This window comes from Lepisosteus platostomus, chromosome 2, assembly GCF_059453375.1.
Source record: "Lepisosteus platostomus isolate fLepPlt1 chromosome 2, fLepPlt1.hap1, whole genome shotgun sequence".
In the NCBI taxonomy this organism is placed as follows: domain Eukaryota; kingdom Metazoa; phylum Chordata; class Actinopteri; order Semionotiformes; family Lepisosteidae; genus Lepisosteus; species Lepisosteus platostomus.
Window position 1 is genome coordinate 1,453,509 of NC_142612.1, and position 19,152 is coordinate 1,472,660.

The following is a 19,152-nucleotide window of genomic DNA, read 5'->3' on the forward strand; positions in this document are numbered from 1 at the left end:
AACAGTATAAGGGAAGGAGGGTTGACCATCAATCCCATCAAGAATACAGTTGGACTTACCAGAACAAAGTATATATACTGTAAGTATATATAGGGCATAGGAGTGTCTCCAAGCAGACACTGCTAAAAATAGCTTTTACTCAAAAACAAACTTCTTGGAATTTAGTGAGTTAATGTACTATTCCTTATTTCTAAAAGGACACAAAAGGCAAAAGATAAAATTCTCACTTTGATCCTACAGTAAAGTATTGCCATCGTTACATTTCTGTTATCTTTAAACGTTTCTGTAATATCATCTGAAATAGACTGTTATAAAATCTGAGAAAAATCTTAAGAATCTTAAACAAGAACAGTACAGTACTGTATAAGTAAAAACCACCTGCCATTAACTGTCCCCAAATACATCTTCTGTCTTCAATTCTAATGATTCTTTTGAAAGGTAGGAATCAAAATGCATAATGCACTGCTGAACTGCCCCAGGGGCATTAACAATAAGAAGGAAGGTATTATTACAATACATTGAAAGAGCTTCTTCAGACAGTTGAATCGTTCTTATCTGACCTGTACTGCATGCGTTCAATTTTATGCTGTATATACGCATTAATTAAATGACATAAAATAAAATAATTCACGTAAGTAGCTGTGTCAGCATGCGTAGGCTCCAAAGGAACAGGTAAAGGTTTATTCCTGAAAAGAAAAGAGGTATCAGACACCAGACACCTGAAGAAAGTTCCACAGCCTAAACATTGTTTTCAGCATAAAATAATTCAGTTTGTTTGTGCTGAAAATAGAATGATGTACTGCATATGTAATCTAGTATGTTGGATAAAGATAGATAAACACTACTCTTGAATGACAAAATTAAATATAATATTCTGATGTACAATATAAAGTTGAAAAAGTTGTTTTCTGGCAAAATAGTAGAAGCATAACAGCGTCAAAGAAAAGAAGACAAAAAATAATGACAGATGACATATAGAGATAAACAATAGTATAACCATGCTGAAATTATTCTTGAAATGTCTAATACACAATGATATGATCTCCTATGTATTATTTACTTTTCGAAGGAGAGCACAACTGAAATAAATGAATGAGATCCAGTAGATATCAGGAACTTGCAGTTACATTTTAACAGATGTAAGACAAATAATGATGGGACTGAAAAAAATGGGAATTTCATGGTGGCTTATTAAGATTTTAAAAACACAAGGCAATGATGTTCGGGGGATGTACAATACCTTTTGTAAAGTGTACTTCCATCAGTTGATTTTTTGTGTGGGGCAGAGTGTTTAGCACTGCTGCCTCTCGGTCTCTGGGCTCTGGCTGTTTGATCCTGGCCTCAGGTATCCGTGTGTAGTTTACATGGTGTCACGATTATAGTCCCCCCTCCTTAAGGGTGCTCGAGCTCTTACACTTGAGACCTTATTCTGTGCACCTGATTCCTATTCCCAGCCCACCTTAAAAGCCAGGCGCTGACGCTCATCCGGGCTCTGCATCTGATTTCCGTATCGTGCGAGTCCGGGACCTGGAAGCGCCTGGTCCCGTTAAGGTTTTAACCTCTGTTCCCGTTCCCTGTCTGCCGGTTCTGACCCGGCCTTCGTGTTTTAATTCCTTGTTCTGATGGATCTCCTGGTTTTGGACTTACCCTTGTGTTTTGGATATTCCCTAAGGACTACTCTTTTGGATTGTTCGCCTCGGCCACACCTCCCCCGTGCACCAGCGCACCTTGGACACGCCCCCCTGTCTTCAGCCCCGTATTCCTGCACGACGTTTCCCCAGTGTTTCCCCACTTCTTCGGATTGTGTCGTCCGCATAGGGTCCGGAAAGAACTGTTCGTTACACATGGTTGTCCAGTGTGTGGGGGTTTTCTCTGTGTGTCTGCGTTTCCACATCCCTCCCTAAAGAATTGATTGGCTACCCTGAAACGTCTCTTTGTCTCCCAACTAGGGGGATTATTCAGCTCTGCCTTGTGCCCTGTACTCAAGGTTAAGCAGTTTACAGATAATGTATGATCTGCCGTTGGTGTTTTGTGAATATGGAGGGAATTCAACTTGGATTTCCTTTTGATGTGTTACAATACCATATTACTTGTCATAATTGTTTGCAGAGAAATAAGATGAGAAAGTATACAAGGGTGAGCCACCATCTTGTTAGCGGATTTGTGAAGCACATGTGTGCGGACATCTGTGACAACACTGATTTAACTGCAGATGTCATTTCTGCACATTCTACAGTTGATGTTCTTTTTTTCTCTTTCTTGGAGTACGTGTATATCGTGTTGACAAATTAAATGCCAAAGTAGGAATATCTAAAAAACAAAAATAAATAACCTATAAAAGGACAGTGTAAAGTAAGAAATATACAACAAAATGTGGATCAATGATATTAAATACAAGGGGCTCCTACTGGCCTGACAGGCAAAAGCTATGATGTTGTCTCTGTATAATACAGATGTACACAGACAGCACAGTTCATCATACTTCAGACTCTTGACATTATTAGATGCATTTATCAAAATAATATTATATTACACAATAAGAAACATTCATAATACTTTGCTGTTATTATTTATATTAATTATAAATAAAAATACAAAACCTTTCCTTGGTTTCCAATAGAATCAAGAGATATATGTGTACAAATATACTAATGAAAGCAAATGAAGAGCACCTTGGTAATCAGAAAAGGGTGCTTGGCCTGTGGATCTCATTTTTTCAAAGGCCAAAAGAAAGGAATGTTTGCTTGTATTTAAAGCCTTGAGCCAAAAGGGAGAGAATGCCATTTGGATTTTGAATAGTTTTCATTGATTGTGTGCCAAGAAAAAGACTAAGCCCAGGAATCTAATTACGTAGAGAAATATAAACTACATGCAACACAAATCTTAATTATTGGGATGGAAAATACATATACATAATCATATTTAATCAGATCAATATGTCATAAACACTACAAGCATGCTTAGTTTCCTGATTAATTCAAAACTTTTAATACGATTGATCTTTTGCTTGGAAATGTCTTGCTTGTAGAAGTGCATTTACTGTACCTTATCGCTCGGGACATGCCATGACTGTGGCACAATATTCTTGAAATCTGGCAGCAAAAAATGTTTAATGGTTAGCAGTATCATTTCATAAGGACAATAAGTTAAGCTCTTCCTGTAAACGGACTGCTGATCTTTGAACTTTGTTGTAATTGCTTTCTCAGGTCCGTCAGTGTAAATGATTGTTTTCTAGGTACATGTAATTAGATAATAAAACACACAACACCTTCACCTCTAAAAACCCCTGTCCAGCAGCATAATTTATGAATTGGAACATTAAGCCACTTTATTGAAACCTATATATTTATTTGTATTGAAGGTTATTTCCAAACAACAAAGAGAACTGCTGTCTTGGAATTGCACCATGTTTGTATGTAGTGAAACACTGTTTAAATATTTCATCCCACACATTTTCATGTACAGTACATCATCATAAACTACTCAACCAGGGCTCATCTCCACTACACTAAAACACACAAACCTGCGTTTGGTGATGGAGTCATTTCTGTGTCGTTAAATGCTAGGGTTTTGGTTTGGTAGCATATTGTTTCGTGGCTTTGTTCTTAAGGGGAACAAAACGTATTTACCTGTATAACTGTTCATGCTTGGACACGTGTCAAGCAACTCGGAATAAAGTTAAGAACCTTTTGGGTTTATTCCTGCCACAACCAAGAATCCAGGAAAAAAAGACACATCTTAGCATGTGCGAAAACACTTGCCTTGAAATGCAAAGCACAGTATTACTTTTAACGAGAGAAAATATTGAAAGAACCTCCCCAATGATCTATGACTATTAAACACCAATTTGAATGGCTGAAGAGTCATGAGACTTTTATCACTCTTAATTTGATACAGGTTTCTAAGGCACCCTAGAGAAGAAAAACAGACAAAACCACAACTTCCTACAAAAGAAAAAAAAACCAGTAAATGGATAATGAATGTGGATCATAAACGTCTCGTCAGAAATCCAACCACTTTTATGGAATAAAAATGTTTTTTTCTCTCTCAAAAGTGATACACTGAAATCAACTGCAAACATGAACATTAAGTTAAGGGAAGAAGGTATTTAATTTGCAAAGCTACTGTGCCAATAGCTCATGCTGAACGACTGTGCCTGGTCTGTCTGCTCGTATGGTATTGTGTGAGGTAATACAGCATGTCCTTCAGCTCAGCTGCATTTAGCACCAGTTTTATCGAAGGGGGGTTCATGTATTCTCTTTTTGGTGCCTAACCCAGATTGCTAACATTTTATCAGGGCTGCAGGATATTGCCCTGTCGACACAAATCAAGGAAGAAACGTGAGATTTCAGTTCAGTGCAAGTGGCATTCTCGGACTGAGCAGAACTTTTCTAATTTCAGATAAAATCAATGATGCTTTTGTTCTTTTTATTGTATTTTTCATACAGCTTCTGGCAGATCTAGAGAATAACGCTCTCTTCAAGGATGATATTGAATGTCAAAAGCTTATTCTTGAAGCCATGAAATATCACCTTCTACCAGAAAGGAGGCTTTTGTTGCAAAGCCCGCGGACAAAACCGAGGAAGTCTACAGTTGGAGCACTATATGCTGTTGGAGGGATGGATAATAACAAAGGTACTGAATAATATATGGAAATGGTATTTTCTCCTCAGGAAACATTTGCCCTGTTCCAGCTGTGCTTCAGACTTCAAAGATACTGTACCTCCCTTGTAAATACTGTAGCAGCCAGGCAATGTGTGTTTTCTTTTTGTTTTAAATTCTTACTTTTTACTTTGTATGCAATAATTTTTAGCATCTGTCACATCCGTAATCCAATATAATCTCATAACAGTGCGACATAAGTAGGAAAATAATGTGTTTCTGAATACATTTGAATTATTTTCTTTTTTACAGGAATAAAGTATACTTTAAAGACGCAATGTTGAGTACAGTAATTTAATATACAGCAGAAAAGCGTCTGGTTAATTGCTTTGGCACAATGCAATATAGCACATATTCTCATGACTAATGAGTTAATTATTTTTTTATGAATTGTATTTCATTTTCTGTTAAGGGAATTCCAATGTACATTATTAAGAAACACCGTCAGAAGCCAGTGCATTGTGTCTCATAGATAATTACGCGCGTACTTAATTAATATGTTTGCTTATGTAGAAACAAAGCTTTTTTAAATTGACTATAAAAACATTATTTTCTGGACACCTCTTATCACTGGGAGTTATTCTTCTCTGTGCCCAGTTCTTCAGAGATAGTATCTGGGTTTCCAAGACAATTATCAGCTTCAACTACACTCTCCCTTATTCGTTTCAATAAGTAACAATAAGTAATAAGTTTCTGGACACTTCTGTCTATATATTTCACTTCGCAGTGATTTCAATATACTCTGCATGTTCATACTCTTGACTGGTGGGCTACTGTCAGTTACTTAGCTACTTTGAATTACTTTAGTTGGATGCCAACTTCCCAGCACAGAACATAGGCTATACAATAGACACGATGAACACCTGTGGCATGGACATTACCATCCTACAGGCGTTTAAACTGGGCATTACTAATCTCCTCTCCTGAGGCAGTCCCTCCACCTCCTACCAGTAGGCAATGGACTATGCCCTCCCATGGAAAGAATCTGCTGGATCCCAACTAGACTGGTGGAGAAACTAAAAAAAAAACTTCAAGTACAGTAGGTTAGCTCAATCTGATTTTTCTTGAGGGTTCAGTTGCTTTTTATAGTGAGATGCTAACAAAATATTGACACTCCTGCGACTCCCAAAACATCCAGTTTCTTTTGCTCGTTCTTTCCCTGGTGTACCGACCAGCCGAGTCCTCTCAAGACGGGAGGATGATGCCTTGATCACTTGCCGAGCAAGACGAGGCTGACTGCTTATTTACAGGCTTGTGAACAGCGTCACCAGGTCTATAAGGAAGCTCTCAAGGCTGCCAGTTCCTTCTCTATTCCATGTTTTTTTTCTCCATCGCCAAAATGTCTGAGCCAGTCTATTTTTGTTTCCTCTACTGAACAATATAAATACGTATGATTTTATTCACAAGCAAGACATACAATGTTAATAATCATCTGATTGCTTCGAACATTGCTTCGGACCTAATTCTTATACCCTGTATCAAATCTAGTTTCTCTTCTCTTTGTCCTAATATCATCTAAAAATAATTTGAAGCTGATATTTCTTAGATAAGAATGTTTCAATGCATCAGTACTCTGCAGTGTATCGTCTGTCACTCTGCAATGATTTACAAACTTATTTATGTATAGCATCTGTTTATCAACTGGTATTTTAAGTGTGTCATTTAAAAATAAATATTTATATTGAAAACACAAATCAATTATATATACTTTTTATTAGCCTGGGAACACCCTGTATAGTAATTGTTGTATTCTCAGGCAATTAAATTTGCATTAGGAAGTAAAAATGCTTAAATTAATTATAGGATATCTCTGCTGTAGTACTAGATGTATAAGAAATATGTTTGCTTTCATTATATGGGACAACAGGGTATTAATTTCTAATAAGGATTGGTGAGTTTAATCCTTTGTGAATGAAAACCATAAATTTTCACTGTTTTCTTGTACTGAATGCTTCCCTAGGTGCAACAACCTTAGAGAAATATGACCTAAGGACAAACAATTGGACACAAGCTGGAATTATGAACGGTAGGAGGCTGCAGTTTGGAGTGGCTGTGATTGATGAAAAGCTGTATGTTATTGGTGGGAGGGATGGCCTACAGACTTTAAACTCAGTGGAATGTTACAACCTGAAAACAAAAACATGGACCACCGTGCCTGCGATGTCAACTCATAGACACGGACTTGGTAAGTAAACCATGGACAGTTCAAATAACCTCAGCTCTCAGTCTTAAGATATGGTGTCTTGGCTCCTTCAAGGCTACCCAAACAGCAGTGAAGCATGAATGCAAGTGGGCAGTCAGAAACAGCTGCACAGGAAGATTCTCATTATGTTGTTTTTGTGGTAACTGATACTAGCTAAAGACATAATTCTCAAATCAATCAGCCCAGTGGATTAATAACATGAGACAAAAAATAAATTGATGAGCACTCTCCTTCCTGTACAAGACATTAATGACTTTCTCTAAGCCTTGTAACCTTTCAGACCCCATTACCCTATTAGTTTCTAATTAAGGACTTCGATACCTTCCATTTCCACGACAAACAGAGAACATTAAATAGATAAAAATGCAATTATTACGTCAAACTGAGACTGAACCTAACCTATTTGATACACACACGTTTTTTAGCAAATTGTTTTCTGGTATAAGAACTTTGGAGTATATAATTCTCCAGGAGAATATTTTGGATGCCTGATTAATTAAATGCATACGCTTCCTTACCAGCTGACTGCAGGGCTTCAGACTCGATGCACATCTGCACTTTTTGCATGGTCTGCCATGTTTTTTTGTACTTGTACTGTCTACACTGTGTGGTGTCTAATGTACATACTGCATACAAATGTCTATAAACTCCTCTACTACTTTACTACTACATATATTCCATACTGTTTAACAGTAAAGGACATAATAAGGTGTTCGTTTTGCCCATCTATCTGGTTTTTTTTCAGTAACTAATTAAATTGACCACCCAAGAATCTATTTCTACGCTTTCTTGAAGGAGACCAGGGTATCGGCTTCAACTTGCTCCATACTCCCACAGCCTTCCAGTTCTCAGATCTCCATAGCTTTAACTTGTCTTGTCTGGTTTAGTTTCACTGGTGATTATGAAGCAATCCATATAATTATCTTGTCAGCTTCTGAGGATTCTGAATCAAGTCCTCTCATAGCCGGCTCTGTGCAGGATATTCCTCTGAGCAGAGAAAGTTATCTGCCTGCTGTCTCTGAGCCGATTGCAATATCTTCCTCTCATCTCAGTGACCAAATTGTACACAGTCTTCTCAATGAGGCCTTAATAGTGCATTAGGCAATTTTAACATAATAACCACTGATTCACAATACTTGCTTTTAACAATACTGTATATCCTGTTTCACTTACTGCTATCCCACGTTGCTGGAAGATTAAAATAGCATCAGCCTGCTCAAACTTAATGTTTCACCTTTTATTTTTGTAGTTTTTTTCTACTTTGGTTTAATTGTTTTTTGACAGATTTTAATTTCGAAAGTGCTGTGCTGATTTTTAAGAACTTTGTCTCCTATATAGCACAGCTAAATTCAACCATTGTTATGAAACACTGCAAAATAAGCAAATTATTCATTAACTAATTTTGGAAATGACTATATAATGTTACATTTGCAATTATTTTAAATATGAAGAAAATAGAACACAGAAAAACACAAATAAAATGTATAAGTAAACTCATTGGTGAAAATGATGTTGTCTTCTAATATCTACAGTACATATTATGGCATGTATTACACAATAATGTAATTAAATACAACACTTTTTCCTGTTAGAAATTTCAGCCAAGTATTTTGTCCTTATACTTTGTGTTCTGCAGTTTTATTCCCAGAGGTTGATGGTTTATTTCCCATGGTCCAGTATGTTTGCACTGTTGATACTGATCAATTACTATTCAACCACTGTGAGGAAAATATCTTACAATAAGCTCATTTTTTAACAGATTGGAATTGGACCCAATAATTTTTTGCATAGCAGTTACAGCACACATGGACATTGTTAAACTAAAGCATCTGATGCATTTTAATGAGACTTATTTGCAGTCATGTAATATTTGCTTGTCAAAATGAAACAGATGAACGGTGAAGCAATTATTTAGCTTTGAAGTTTCATAATTTATCTTTATATGTAAGCAGGTGTTATTCTAATTTCAAAAGATCATCATGGTGTCTGCTCTATTGTTACATACAGTAGTTTCTTCGGATTTTCTATTGCTGTCAACACTGTGTGGAGTTTGCATGTTTTCAACAGTTTCACACGTATTTTGTTCTGGGTGCTCTTGTGTCCTCCCACCTCGCTTGTTGAGACATTCTGGGAAGGTTTGTATGGCTATTTCAAATGTTCCCTTTTCTCTGTAGCCCTGTGACAGACTGATACACTGTCCAGGTGGAGAGCAGGCTCTCTCTCCCATCTTGAACCTCATATTCCCTGGACGGGCCTTGACATACAGTACTGTGGCCCTGACCGAGAAAAGCATCTTCCTCATAATGGATGGGCAACAATATGCTTTAGTGCAGAGCAAGTTTATTTGGCAACAGCCTGAAGAATAATATTTCTAATACAGTATGTCTTCTCTGAGTGAATTTCAAAAATACTGTATGGAGCACACAATCAGCAAAGCAGTGGATATTTACTGTGTGAACCTGAAAAGATGCAGATCTCTTTCTTGTTCCTGTCCCAAACTAAACACAGTTAAAGGTTAACATATTGGATTATACTGCACAGAACAGAAGGAAAAAAACTCACTGGGTTTAAGGAAACAAAGTCAATAGCAACATAATGAGGATTAAGTGCTTTGTCTATTGAATCTTACCTTGTATGAGTCTTATAAAAGGTATGACTGGAAAAGACTATTGATTTTAACCTTTCAAATTTGTGTATTGTTTTCCAATCAAGGTTCCTGTTTTATTTAGACCATTTATATAGAGCATATTTTATGCCATAAAAAACAGGACTTTATGGCATTTTTGACAGAAACATTAATGGCAATTTTAGACAGAATTGGTGATTAATAGCAAGATGACTTATTTCTAGACATTCACTTTTGGAAGACTTGGTTTTACCATTCTATGTACTATTTTTCATTTAACTGTTATTTATATTGCGATGAGACCTGCTGCAATAGTACAAATATGCCTGGCTAGACTTCAGAAAGTAAAGCTTTATCTCTGATTACCATCAGTAATCAATTCCGGAGTTAACAGGAGTCACCAGAAAAGAACATTAGGTTTCACTGCTGTTCCATTTAATGTCTCTTCTTTTTAGCTGTTTGCAGTGTTTACACTGTGATGTCAGTTTTCTACCCTTGTCCACAGAGCTGTGCCAGTAGATTTTGTTTTAATTTCTTTTTAAGGGGCCTACTGGGCTGCAGGTTTAACTGCTATGACAGCTCATACCAACAGCTTATGTCCATTGAGGCCTTGCTATGGAGTTGTGATTAGCATTGGAATATCCTTCTGAGCTGTGGCATCAGATCACAGCACTGTTAACTCACATCAACCAGCAGCTACTCTTGCTCTTGGAAACTAAAACTGCCAATTTCTCCTTTACAGGTTGCAGTTGTTTTTTTTGGTCTTAGAATTGAAATCCAAAATAAAAAGAAAAGTGTTAATGATTTCACAGCTGTGTAAGACAAGGAAGGACTCCTCTAGTATTACCACTAGATGGTACCACATGTGCAGATATTTTTGTAAAAGGGAATATGAGGATTGTACAGCCTTTCCTAAATTTGTCACAAAAATGTTTTTATTTATAATTCCATGATGAAAGGAAACTATTACAATTTAACCAACACTCTGAAATGACAGTGAGTGTCTTAAATATCATATTAAATAATTGAAAAGTCAATATTGATGATGCAGTTACTATCTTTTTTAGTCAATTATCATTCATCCTGCATTAAAAGTCCATACTGTAGCTTAATACAAAAACATTGCCTTCTGCTTCTGTAAATACACACCTGCTTTCCATTCTCTTCATGTCATTAAAGGTTTGCATCACAGGATCACAGGTACCGCCACATCACATTACTGCATCACAGATACTACGTCTCAGCAGGACTGATTTGTTGATTTATTACTTGTACGCTTGTGGACATTTCATTTGAAGCTGTTATTATACTTATTATTAATATGACTCCCCTTAGTTTGCTGGTTGTCTGAGAAAACATGCAATGTGGTGTAAGAGCTGGATTAAACAGAATCCAATTTACACAGTATTATAATATACACAGTAATATAAATATACAGTTATACAGTACCTAGAGTTGAACAGCAGGTCAGAAAACAGGTTGGGATAGAATTGGGATGGGACATTATTAACAAGTATTTGTGTTTGTTTAATAATAAGTAATAAATACATAATCGTGAATGTGATTTTAATGTGGAGTTCACTTTCAAAGGTACTGATGAGTAAAAAAGAGGAGATCTTAGAAGCAAACAATTCCAATAATATTATCATATAAATAATTCAACAAGCAGAGGACTCCAAAACCAATTAAAAGTACCAGAAGTTTGTTTCTCAGTTTGTAGTTATGATCCCCTCGGGGCAAGATGAGTCATTAAACTCAAACCAAACCTGACCTTAATCGTGACAATCGTTCTTCCCAAGTCTTCGTTTTTCAAAGCCCAATTATTTGTCGACATTTGTGGGCAGTGACATACATTCCCCCTATGCAAAGAAATCAACGCCATAGATCTTCTTTGCTGAGCTGTGAGATGACGCTCACTAATGACACACAGCACAACACTCAGAAAGTCACCCTGGCAGCAGATGATGTCACTTCTAGGAACATGTAATGCGCTGACAGGAAAGATGTCAGCCACTTATGAATTTTAGCTTGAGGTTCAGCTGCAAATTGAAGTCTGTATTCTGTATAAACAGTTATCCAATCTCTCTATGAATTTAAATCCTGCATTGACTATTTCGCATTGAACAGATGAAAGAAGCCTTTGTCTAAGAATTTATTTGAGTAATTTAAGGTGTTGAAGGGGGTAGAAGTTTTAATTAAATCCTGTTTTATCAGACAAATATATTTTTCTTAGAGGACCATTCGAAACATAATTTAGCTAAATAAGGCTGACATTTTACCTAGAAAATGGCTGAAACCTTAGAATAAGTCAGGAGTTGCAATTAGGTTACATATTATACATATTATAACTAATCATAATTAATGAGATAAAACTACATGACTGCCATTTACTACAATCACAATGGTTTTTATTAAACTTTAATTACTTCAGTTCATAGAATATGATCTGATATAATCATACCTGTGTTAATAAAAAAAACTTTTCTGAACAAAATGCAAAGATTTTTAAATTTTGTATTACAAAGCCATAGTATGTATTGGAATGCTTTTGTATCTGGCTCCTTCAAAATAACAGTTGAAATGGTCTTCTAAACAAAGACAAGCAACTTTAAAACAATTAGGGGTTTTCTTTTTCCTCACATGAAGTTCCTTCCATCCATTTTCTAACTGCTGTGTCCTGCTCAGGCTCAGAGGGGAGGCAATGCATGTCAGGGGAAGCAATGGGCCCACCCTGGACGGGATGCCAGCCCACCGCTGGGCCCCCACAGGACACACAGACTCAGACACGCACGCTCACATGAGCGCCAATTAACCTTCCAGTATGTCTCTGGACCTTGGGAGGAAACCAGAGCACCCAGAGGAAACCCAGGCGAACACTGGGAGAACATAGAGACTCCGTGCACATAGCACCCCATGAACCGAACCCAAGGCCCCTGCGCTGTGAGGCAGCAATACTGACCTCGCCACCCATCACAGGAAGCTGTTCGCCCGAAATACTTTGTTTGGCCCTTTACTTTTCAGTATTTACTGTACATGTTTCCACTTGGTCAGCTTTTAAGATCACATGGTCTCAACTATTATTTCTATGCTGATGATACTCAAATCTACATCCATACCAAACCTGACACTGATCTGGCTATCTCTATTCTATTTATCTATTCTATCTAATTGCATCTCCAACATAAAAACTTGCATGGCATTTAACCAAATTTTGGTGATACCTCAAATATTTGCATTAGTTTGTTTGTCACACATTTTCTATCTGGGCAGGGGAACAAGTTTACTGGGTTTCTTTATGTCATTAAGTAGCTTTCCAAGATGCTCCCCAGGTGGTGCCTGTATTTTTATATTCACTATACCTTTATATCTGAGAAATATGTTGCTCACATTTATTGATAAAGTGATTATCACAGTACTACAGTACATGTAGGTAACTTTATAAACTGTCAAAATATACTGTATATGGTATATGCAATAAAAAGGTTTATGCATTTTCAGGAGCTCTATCACTTTTCTTTTGCTCAAATGCTCAAAGACATTTCTTTGTACAGTTTTGACCAAGACATTACAAAAAATATGCTGCTGCTTTGGAAGCCCAAGAAAAGCAACAATGTACAGTACAATCCTCAAAGACAGGAGGGTATTTGCAGAGCACAATTTTCTTCAATGGGCTTCTTCAGTATCAACACTGAAACAAGCTAGAAGATGTGAGTGAGGAGTGAGGAGAAGGTGTGTTTAAAATTGAACTTCTTTACTCCAAGGGATCTGGAAGTATGGAACAAGCTACCCTGCTACCCTTGTTGTCAAAGCCAAAGGCCCTGGCTACTTTAAAGAAGAAAGCTGGATAGGATCCTTGGATCAGTTTTCTATTAGCAACCAAACAAGCTGAAGGGGCCGATGGCCTCCTCTCTTTTGTAACCTTTATTGCCTTCATTGTGATCTAAGTGCTCATATTTATCAACAGGCAGTGATGTATGACTTATTTATGCAAAATAAAGGTATTTTTTGAAATATCAAAATGGAAATAGCATAGGTTATAAAAATGTAAATACTATACTATGATGTATACAGTTGTTCCCCCTACACCAATAATCCTATAATAAGAGTTAAGAGGCATTTCTGACAGTTTAATCACAGTGTTTGTTTTTTATACAAGACAGGGGATGTAACTATGATCTATATATAGACTGATTACCCCTTAATGCAATTTTTTTTGCTGTAACTTCTGAAAATATTTTCATCTTCACTAATAAAATGCCAAACACAAACATGTAAATCAAGCATGTTTTAGAAGAGACATAGTAAATAAATATTACTAGAATGAAGGTGTATTTTATAGTGTACATAAAATGCAAAATACACTAGAGACAAGGATTCTCGCTCCTAATGAAGATGATACATTCCTCCTACAAATAAGAGGCCTGATACTGTGTTGCAGTAATGTTTGCCATAAATTAGCAACAAAATAATTTGTGTTGCCTTTACTGAAAGAGAGGGAATGTATTGTTAAGTCATTTACTTTTTCATTTGGGGCTATTTATTTAAGTGTTCAATTATTATAAATTAAAGAAAAACTGACCATGTGTATAGTAATTATGTCATATAATATTTTCCTAAGGCTACTCTGTCATAGAGGCTAATGTTCTGTTATTGTTAAAACCCCTTTTTTAAGTAATCTGGGCATTAGTTTACAGCAGGGGTGAATGCACACACAAAGGCAAATGCACCATACATCCATTCACAATCAAACACAATGGTAGTTCTAGAAGGTCTTGAAATACAAATTCATCATCCTGTTCAGTATTCAGTTTGCATTGCCGCTGATAACGTCTCTTTCCAAGGAGTGACAGTATTGGAAGGCCCCATCTACGCAGTGGGAGGTCATGACGGCTGGAGTTACTTGAGCACCGTGGAGAGGTGGGATCCTCAAAGTCAGCAGTGGACGTTTGTGGCAAGCATGTCCACCGCCAGGAGCACCGTAGGAGTGGCCTCTTTGAATGGAAAGTGAGTAATGGGCAACTTCTGCATTTCCGCAGAGCGCCACACATTGGGTGTCAAAGGACGTTCTCCCATTTTAAGGCTTGTTTTGATGTTTGATTCACTGAAAAATAATGGCAACCTGAGTAAAAGCCCTTGTGAGTGAATGTCGATCTCCCGTACCTCTGTCTGAGCAGGCTGTATGCAGTGGGAGGCCGGGATGGGAGCTCCTGTCTCAGCTCGATGGAGTGTTTTGATCCCCACACTAATAAGTGGAATGTTTGTTCGCCGATGTCCAAACGACGAGGAGGTGTTGGGGTGTCAACGTGTGATGGATTTCTGTACGCTGTTGGGGGGCATGATGCACCTGCTTCCAATCACAGTTCCCATCTCTCTGATTGTGTGGAAAGGTAATTAAGTAATACCTCCTTGTAGAATTACATTAATGAATACAGTTTATAGTAATAGTCTTTAGAAAATGCGATCATGCCAGATCTCTGGTCATAATGTCCTGTAGAAGGTCAGCAATGCTGGTTATTCAAGCCCTTTTCATTTTGTCTAAAATTAAGGTCTTGATTATTTTTTTCCTACTGTAAGGTTTCTTGTTACAGTTGTGTCAAAATAAAAGCACAACCATCTGAAAATCTGGTTGATGAAAACCATCCGTTCCGTGACTGGCTGTAATACAGAATGTCACTCTGTGATATTTTAGACAGGCATTTAATTAGGCTCATTGCTGTACAAGAATTGTAAAGATCAGCACAAGCAAACTGAGTAATTCATGCATTCCCTGTCTGTCACTTTGCTTCATTATGGAAAGCCAAATCTATCAACACAAAAAATATCTTTGTCTTAATTAATTTAAGTAACTTTGGAGTTAATTAACTTTGACATTTGTAAATTTGTGCCACTGGGCTTAATAGCCACTCCTCATACTCACTGTATTTTTTAATGTATATTGCATACAATATGTATTATATTTGGATTGTGCACTCATACAGTATATCTATACTCTATACAGGTACTTAAAAGTGTATAGTAAGAAACAACTTTTTAATAATACAGCCAGGCATTGTCTAACTGCTTTCTCCAAACTAGGGTTACAGGGGAGCAGAAAACTATCCCAGCAAGCAACAGGCGCAAGGCAGGATACACCCAGGACAGAATGTCAGTCCATCGCGACACAGAAACTGACACAAACACACACACACTCACACCAGGACCAACTTTCCCAGAAACCAGTACGCCTGCCAGTATATCACTGGACTGTGGGAGGAAACCAGAGCAGACATAGGGAGAGCAGAGGGAACCCACACAGAAATGGGGAGGACATACAAACTCCATGCAGCTGGCACCCAGGACTGGTCCCAGGGCCCCGGTGTATAAGGCGTATAATTATAATTAAACTTCTTATATACATTTGCATAATTTATTTGTTTGCCTTTGGTATTTCCATGCAGATATGACCCCAAAACAGACACATGGACAGCTGTGGCACCGTTAGGCCTGGCTCGTGACGCTGTTGGAGTTTGCCTTCTTGGAGATAAGCTGTACGCAATCGGGGGTTATGATGGGCAAACATACTTACAAACAATGGAGTGTTATGACCCTCAAACAAATGAATGGACAAAGGTGAGTAAGACATTAAAAAAGAATATGAATATTTTCCATTAGTAGAAGTAAGATAAAGCAGTGTTCCTACTTCTCTTTAAATAGATTTTTCACACAAAACGTATCTTCTCTTATACAGATGGCATCACTGAACATTGGAAGAGCTGGTGCTTGTGTTGTTGTCATTAAGCAGCCATGAAGTCCACAGAAAAGACTCTTCTTGTATCACAAGTGTTTCCTGAAATGGTGCAAAATATCAAACATGACCAAACATCATCGACAATTTGTTCAACCATTAAATTGTTAGAACAATGACAGTGTCTAACTGAAGTGTCTAATCAAGAATGGAAAGTTAAAAATGTTTTAAAATATATTTTTAAGATTATTTCAAAATAAATTACCTATGATGTATTTTGGAATAACCTTGAATTAAACTCACAATCCACATTTTGGAGACCTGTGTAAATTGAAAATATTGTATTCGAGAAATACTTTTTTAAGGAAATGTACATGCTGTTTTAAAATGGCCACATATATCCAATATATCTGATTGAAATTTAACTGGATATTCTTCCATTATTGCAAAAGTGATGAGAAATTAACTACCTTATGTTAATTCTTCTACTGTCCCATGACAAAAAATAATCTCACTTTCCTTCCAGATGCAATTAAAATAATATGCAGTATTTTACATTGCAACTTTTAAAATATGGTATTGGTATACAAACTACATAACAACTAAAGGTTGAGCAGAATCTCCATTTAAATAATTGTGTAATATTTCTCATAGACAATAATCTGTGGTTTCTTTGGAAAGACTAAATGTTTAGTTTTTTCCTGCAAAAGAGCATTTACAGTAGATCTTTAACTTTCATTCAAAAAGTAAAAAACATTTGTTTTTCATGGTTTTTAAAAGCATATACAGTTATATACATATACCAAAGTCAGAGATACATTATTTTTACTCTCAGGAAATCTTTTTTTTTATTATCAAAATTATTTATGGTAACACTTGTTTTGTCTCTGTGTCAATATCATCCAATTAAGTATTTTCTAGCTGAAGAAAATTGGTATAACTGATAAAAATAGTAACTATAATAACTGTATAATTAGGCAATGAGCCTTATTAAATGCCTGTCTAAAATAGTCATTTTGTTTTCTTCCAAAGATTGTGCAAAGAATTGTAATGATCAAAGTATTATTACAGTATCAACCAAACATTAATAAGGAATTCTGTAATATGTTTAGCAAATACTGGGCATTTACAGAACAAATGGAGTATTGTTCATTTGTCATCCACAGGCCAATAGATTCTAACCATTTATTTATTCCATACCTACTGTACCAGTAAAATTTACTGAGACGTAAATTAAAGCATGAACCTGATATATTACAAGAATGAAGCTGCTTGGTGATTTTGCGTTATAAGATACATCTGCTCTGTGTCATCTCATTGCTAATATGAAGGAAATTCTCAATGAAGAACTACTCAGGAAATCTGTATTCAACAGGTACAATGGAATGGGTGTGGTTAATAATTATTGTTGTTATCACTGTAATTGGTTCTGCTAATGTTGAATGTAATATTCTAATTTATGCTTTTCCTCCTCTCAATCTGAGCTCCTTCATTATGGACAGTACTGATAAACTCTTCCCACTCTGGCAGAGGAATCCTACTCCATTGGGCCCCTGAGCAAGGCCCTTAACCCCAACCCCTCAAGGGGCGCCGTATAATGGCAGACCCTTCGCACTGACCCCAAGCTTCTCTCTCCCTGTCTGTGTGTCTGTGTGTCTCATGAAGAGCAAGTTGGGGTATGCGAAAAGACAAATTCCTAATACAAGAAATTGTATATGGCCAATAAAGTGATCTTCTTCTTCTTCTCTTCCTGAAGAAGGTTTAGTGCAATTAAGAGCACTGACACATGAAACATAACAGATATTGAAAACCTTTGGTAGGGACACAGGTGTTTTTGGGGACTAGAGTAAAGGATGTATGGTCTTGTTTCATTTATTTTATTGATTTTAAAAAGGGAATGTATGGTACTCATTCAGTACCATAAGATAGGAAACTGCCTGTTAAGCTTAACAAGTGAGATGGAATGGAGGTTTTCTGGAAAACCTTGCTCAGTACAGATACTGCACGGCTTCACAGTGCAAACCCAGTGTTTTAGAAGGGTTTAACAGCTCAGATTGCTGTGATGCCAAGCAGCTAAAGCCGGTAATGGAATGTGGCTCCTGAAAACCTCATAAACCTTGATGAGTGAAGCAGAAAGAGAAGGCAGGCCTTCACAGGCAGGCAGACAGGCCTTCACAAGTACAGCCCATGAATGACTCATCAGCTATCAGACCATTAACAACCAGTCTGACCACCTTATGCAAGGTCTAATCAGAAAATTATAATTAGAACATGCACTATATTAAAAGCTCTGTACTGTACTAGGTGAGCATGATTCTATCAATAGAGGGGATTTCATAATATGGATTTTTTTCACAGGTATATTATATATACTCTTGAATCAATAATAGTGTATAAAATATTTTGCTTCAAAACTGTGGTTGAAATATTTACACGCACCTGTAAATATTAGTTTAAAATCAGGTTACCTGTTGTAAATCTGTTGCAGTAAAGATCATACTGTAAGCTGATTACATCAGAGCGCAATATGACATTTTCAGCAGTTCGACATTCTGTGTAGCTAATGATTCTGTTCGCTTTAATCCTGTCCATTTTCATGTCCAAATATGTCCCCTTTTCCTGACACAATGCTCTATTCTTCATGAAGCACGAAAGAAGTTGTTCACTGCTGGGTGTTAATGTGAGGGAGCTCATCAACGTCAGCTTCAGAGTTAAGTTTGAGACCCCCTCTCTCCACTTAGCTTCATAATAAACGGATTTCAAATCTGCACTAAACTGCATGGTAACTGTCACAGATGGTGACCCCTGTATGCAGGATAATTTCAGCTCCTGCTTTACAGCCGACTACTTCACCTAGCAATTTTTAAAGGTTGCCAAGGCCACTTTTTTTCCCCAGCAACAGATTCATTTTATCTTCCCAAAACACCAGTGCACCAA

At 36.9% G+C, this 19,152-nt stretch overlaps 1 protein-coding gene across 1 annotated transcript in view; it reads left to right on the forward strand.

Annotated features, from left to right (window-relative positions):
- The window catches only part of LOC148675645 (kelch-like protein 1), a 52,895-nt gene extending 35,417 nt beyond the window's left edge, over positions 1–17,478 (forward strand). Inside the window, exons 7-12 of the mRNA XM_088644489.1 lie at positions 4,449–4,635; positions 6,623–6,847; positions 14,333–14,495; positions 14,666–14,878; positions 15,929–16,100; positions 16,219–17,478. Of these exons, the coding sequence (XP_088500615.1) occupies positions 4,449–4,635; positions 6,623–6,847; positions 14,333–14,495; positions 14,666–14,878; positions 15,929–16,100; positions 16,219–16,278 (1,020 nt within the window). The 3' untranslated portion in view covers positions 16,279–17,478. The remainder of the gene's footprint in view (positions 1–4,448; positions 4,636–6,622; positions 6,848–14,332; positions 14,496–14,665; positions 14,879–15,928; positions 16,101–16,218) is intronic.
- The last annotated feature ends 1,674 nt before the right edge of the window (positions 17,479–19,152 follow it).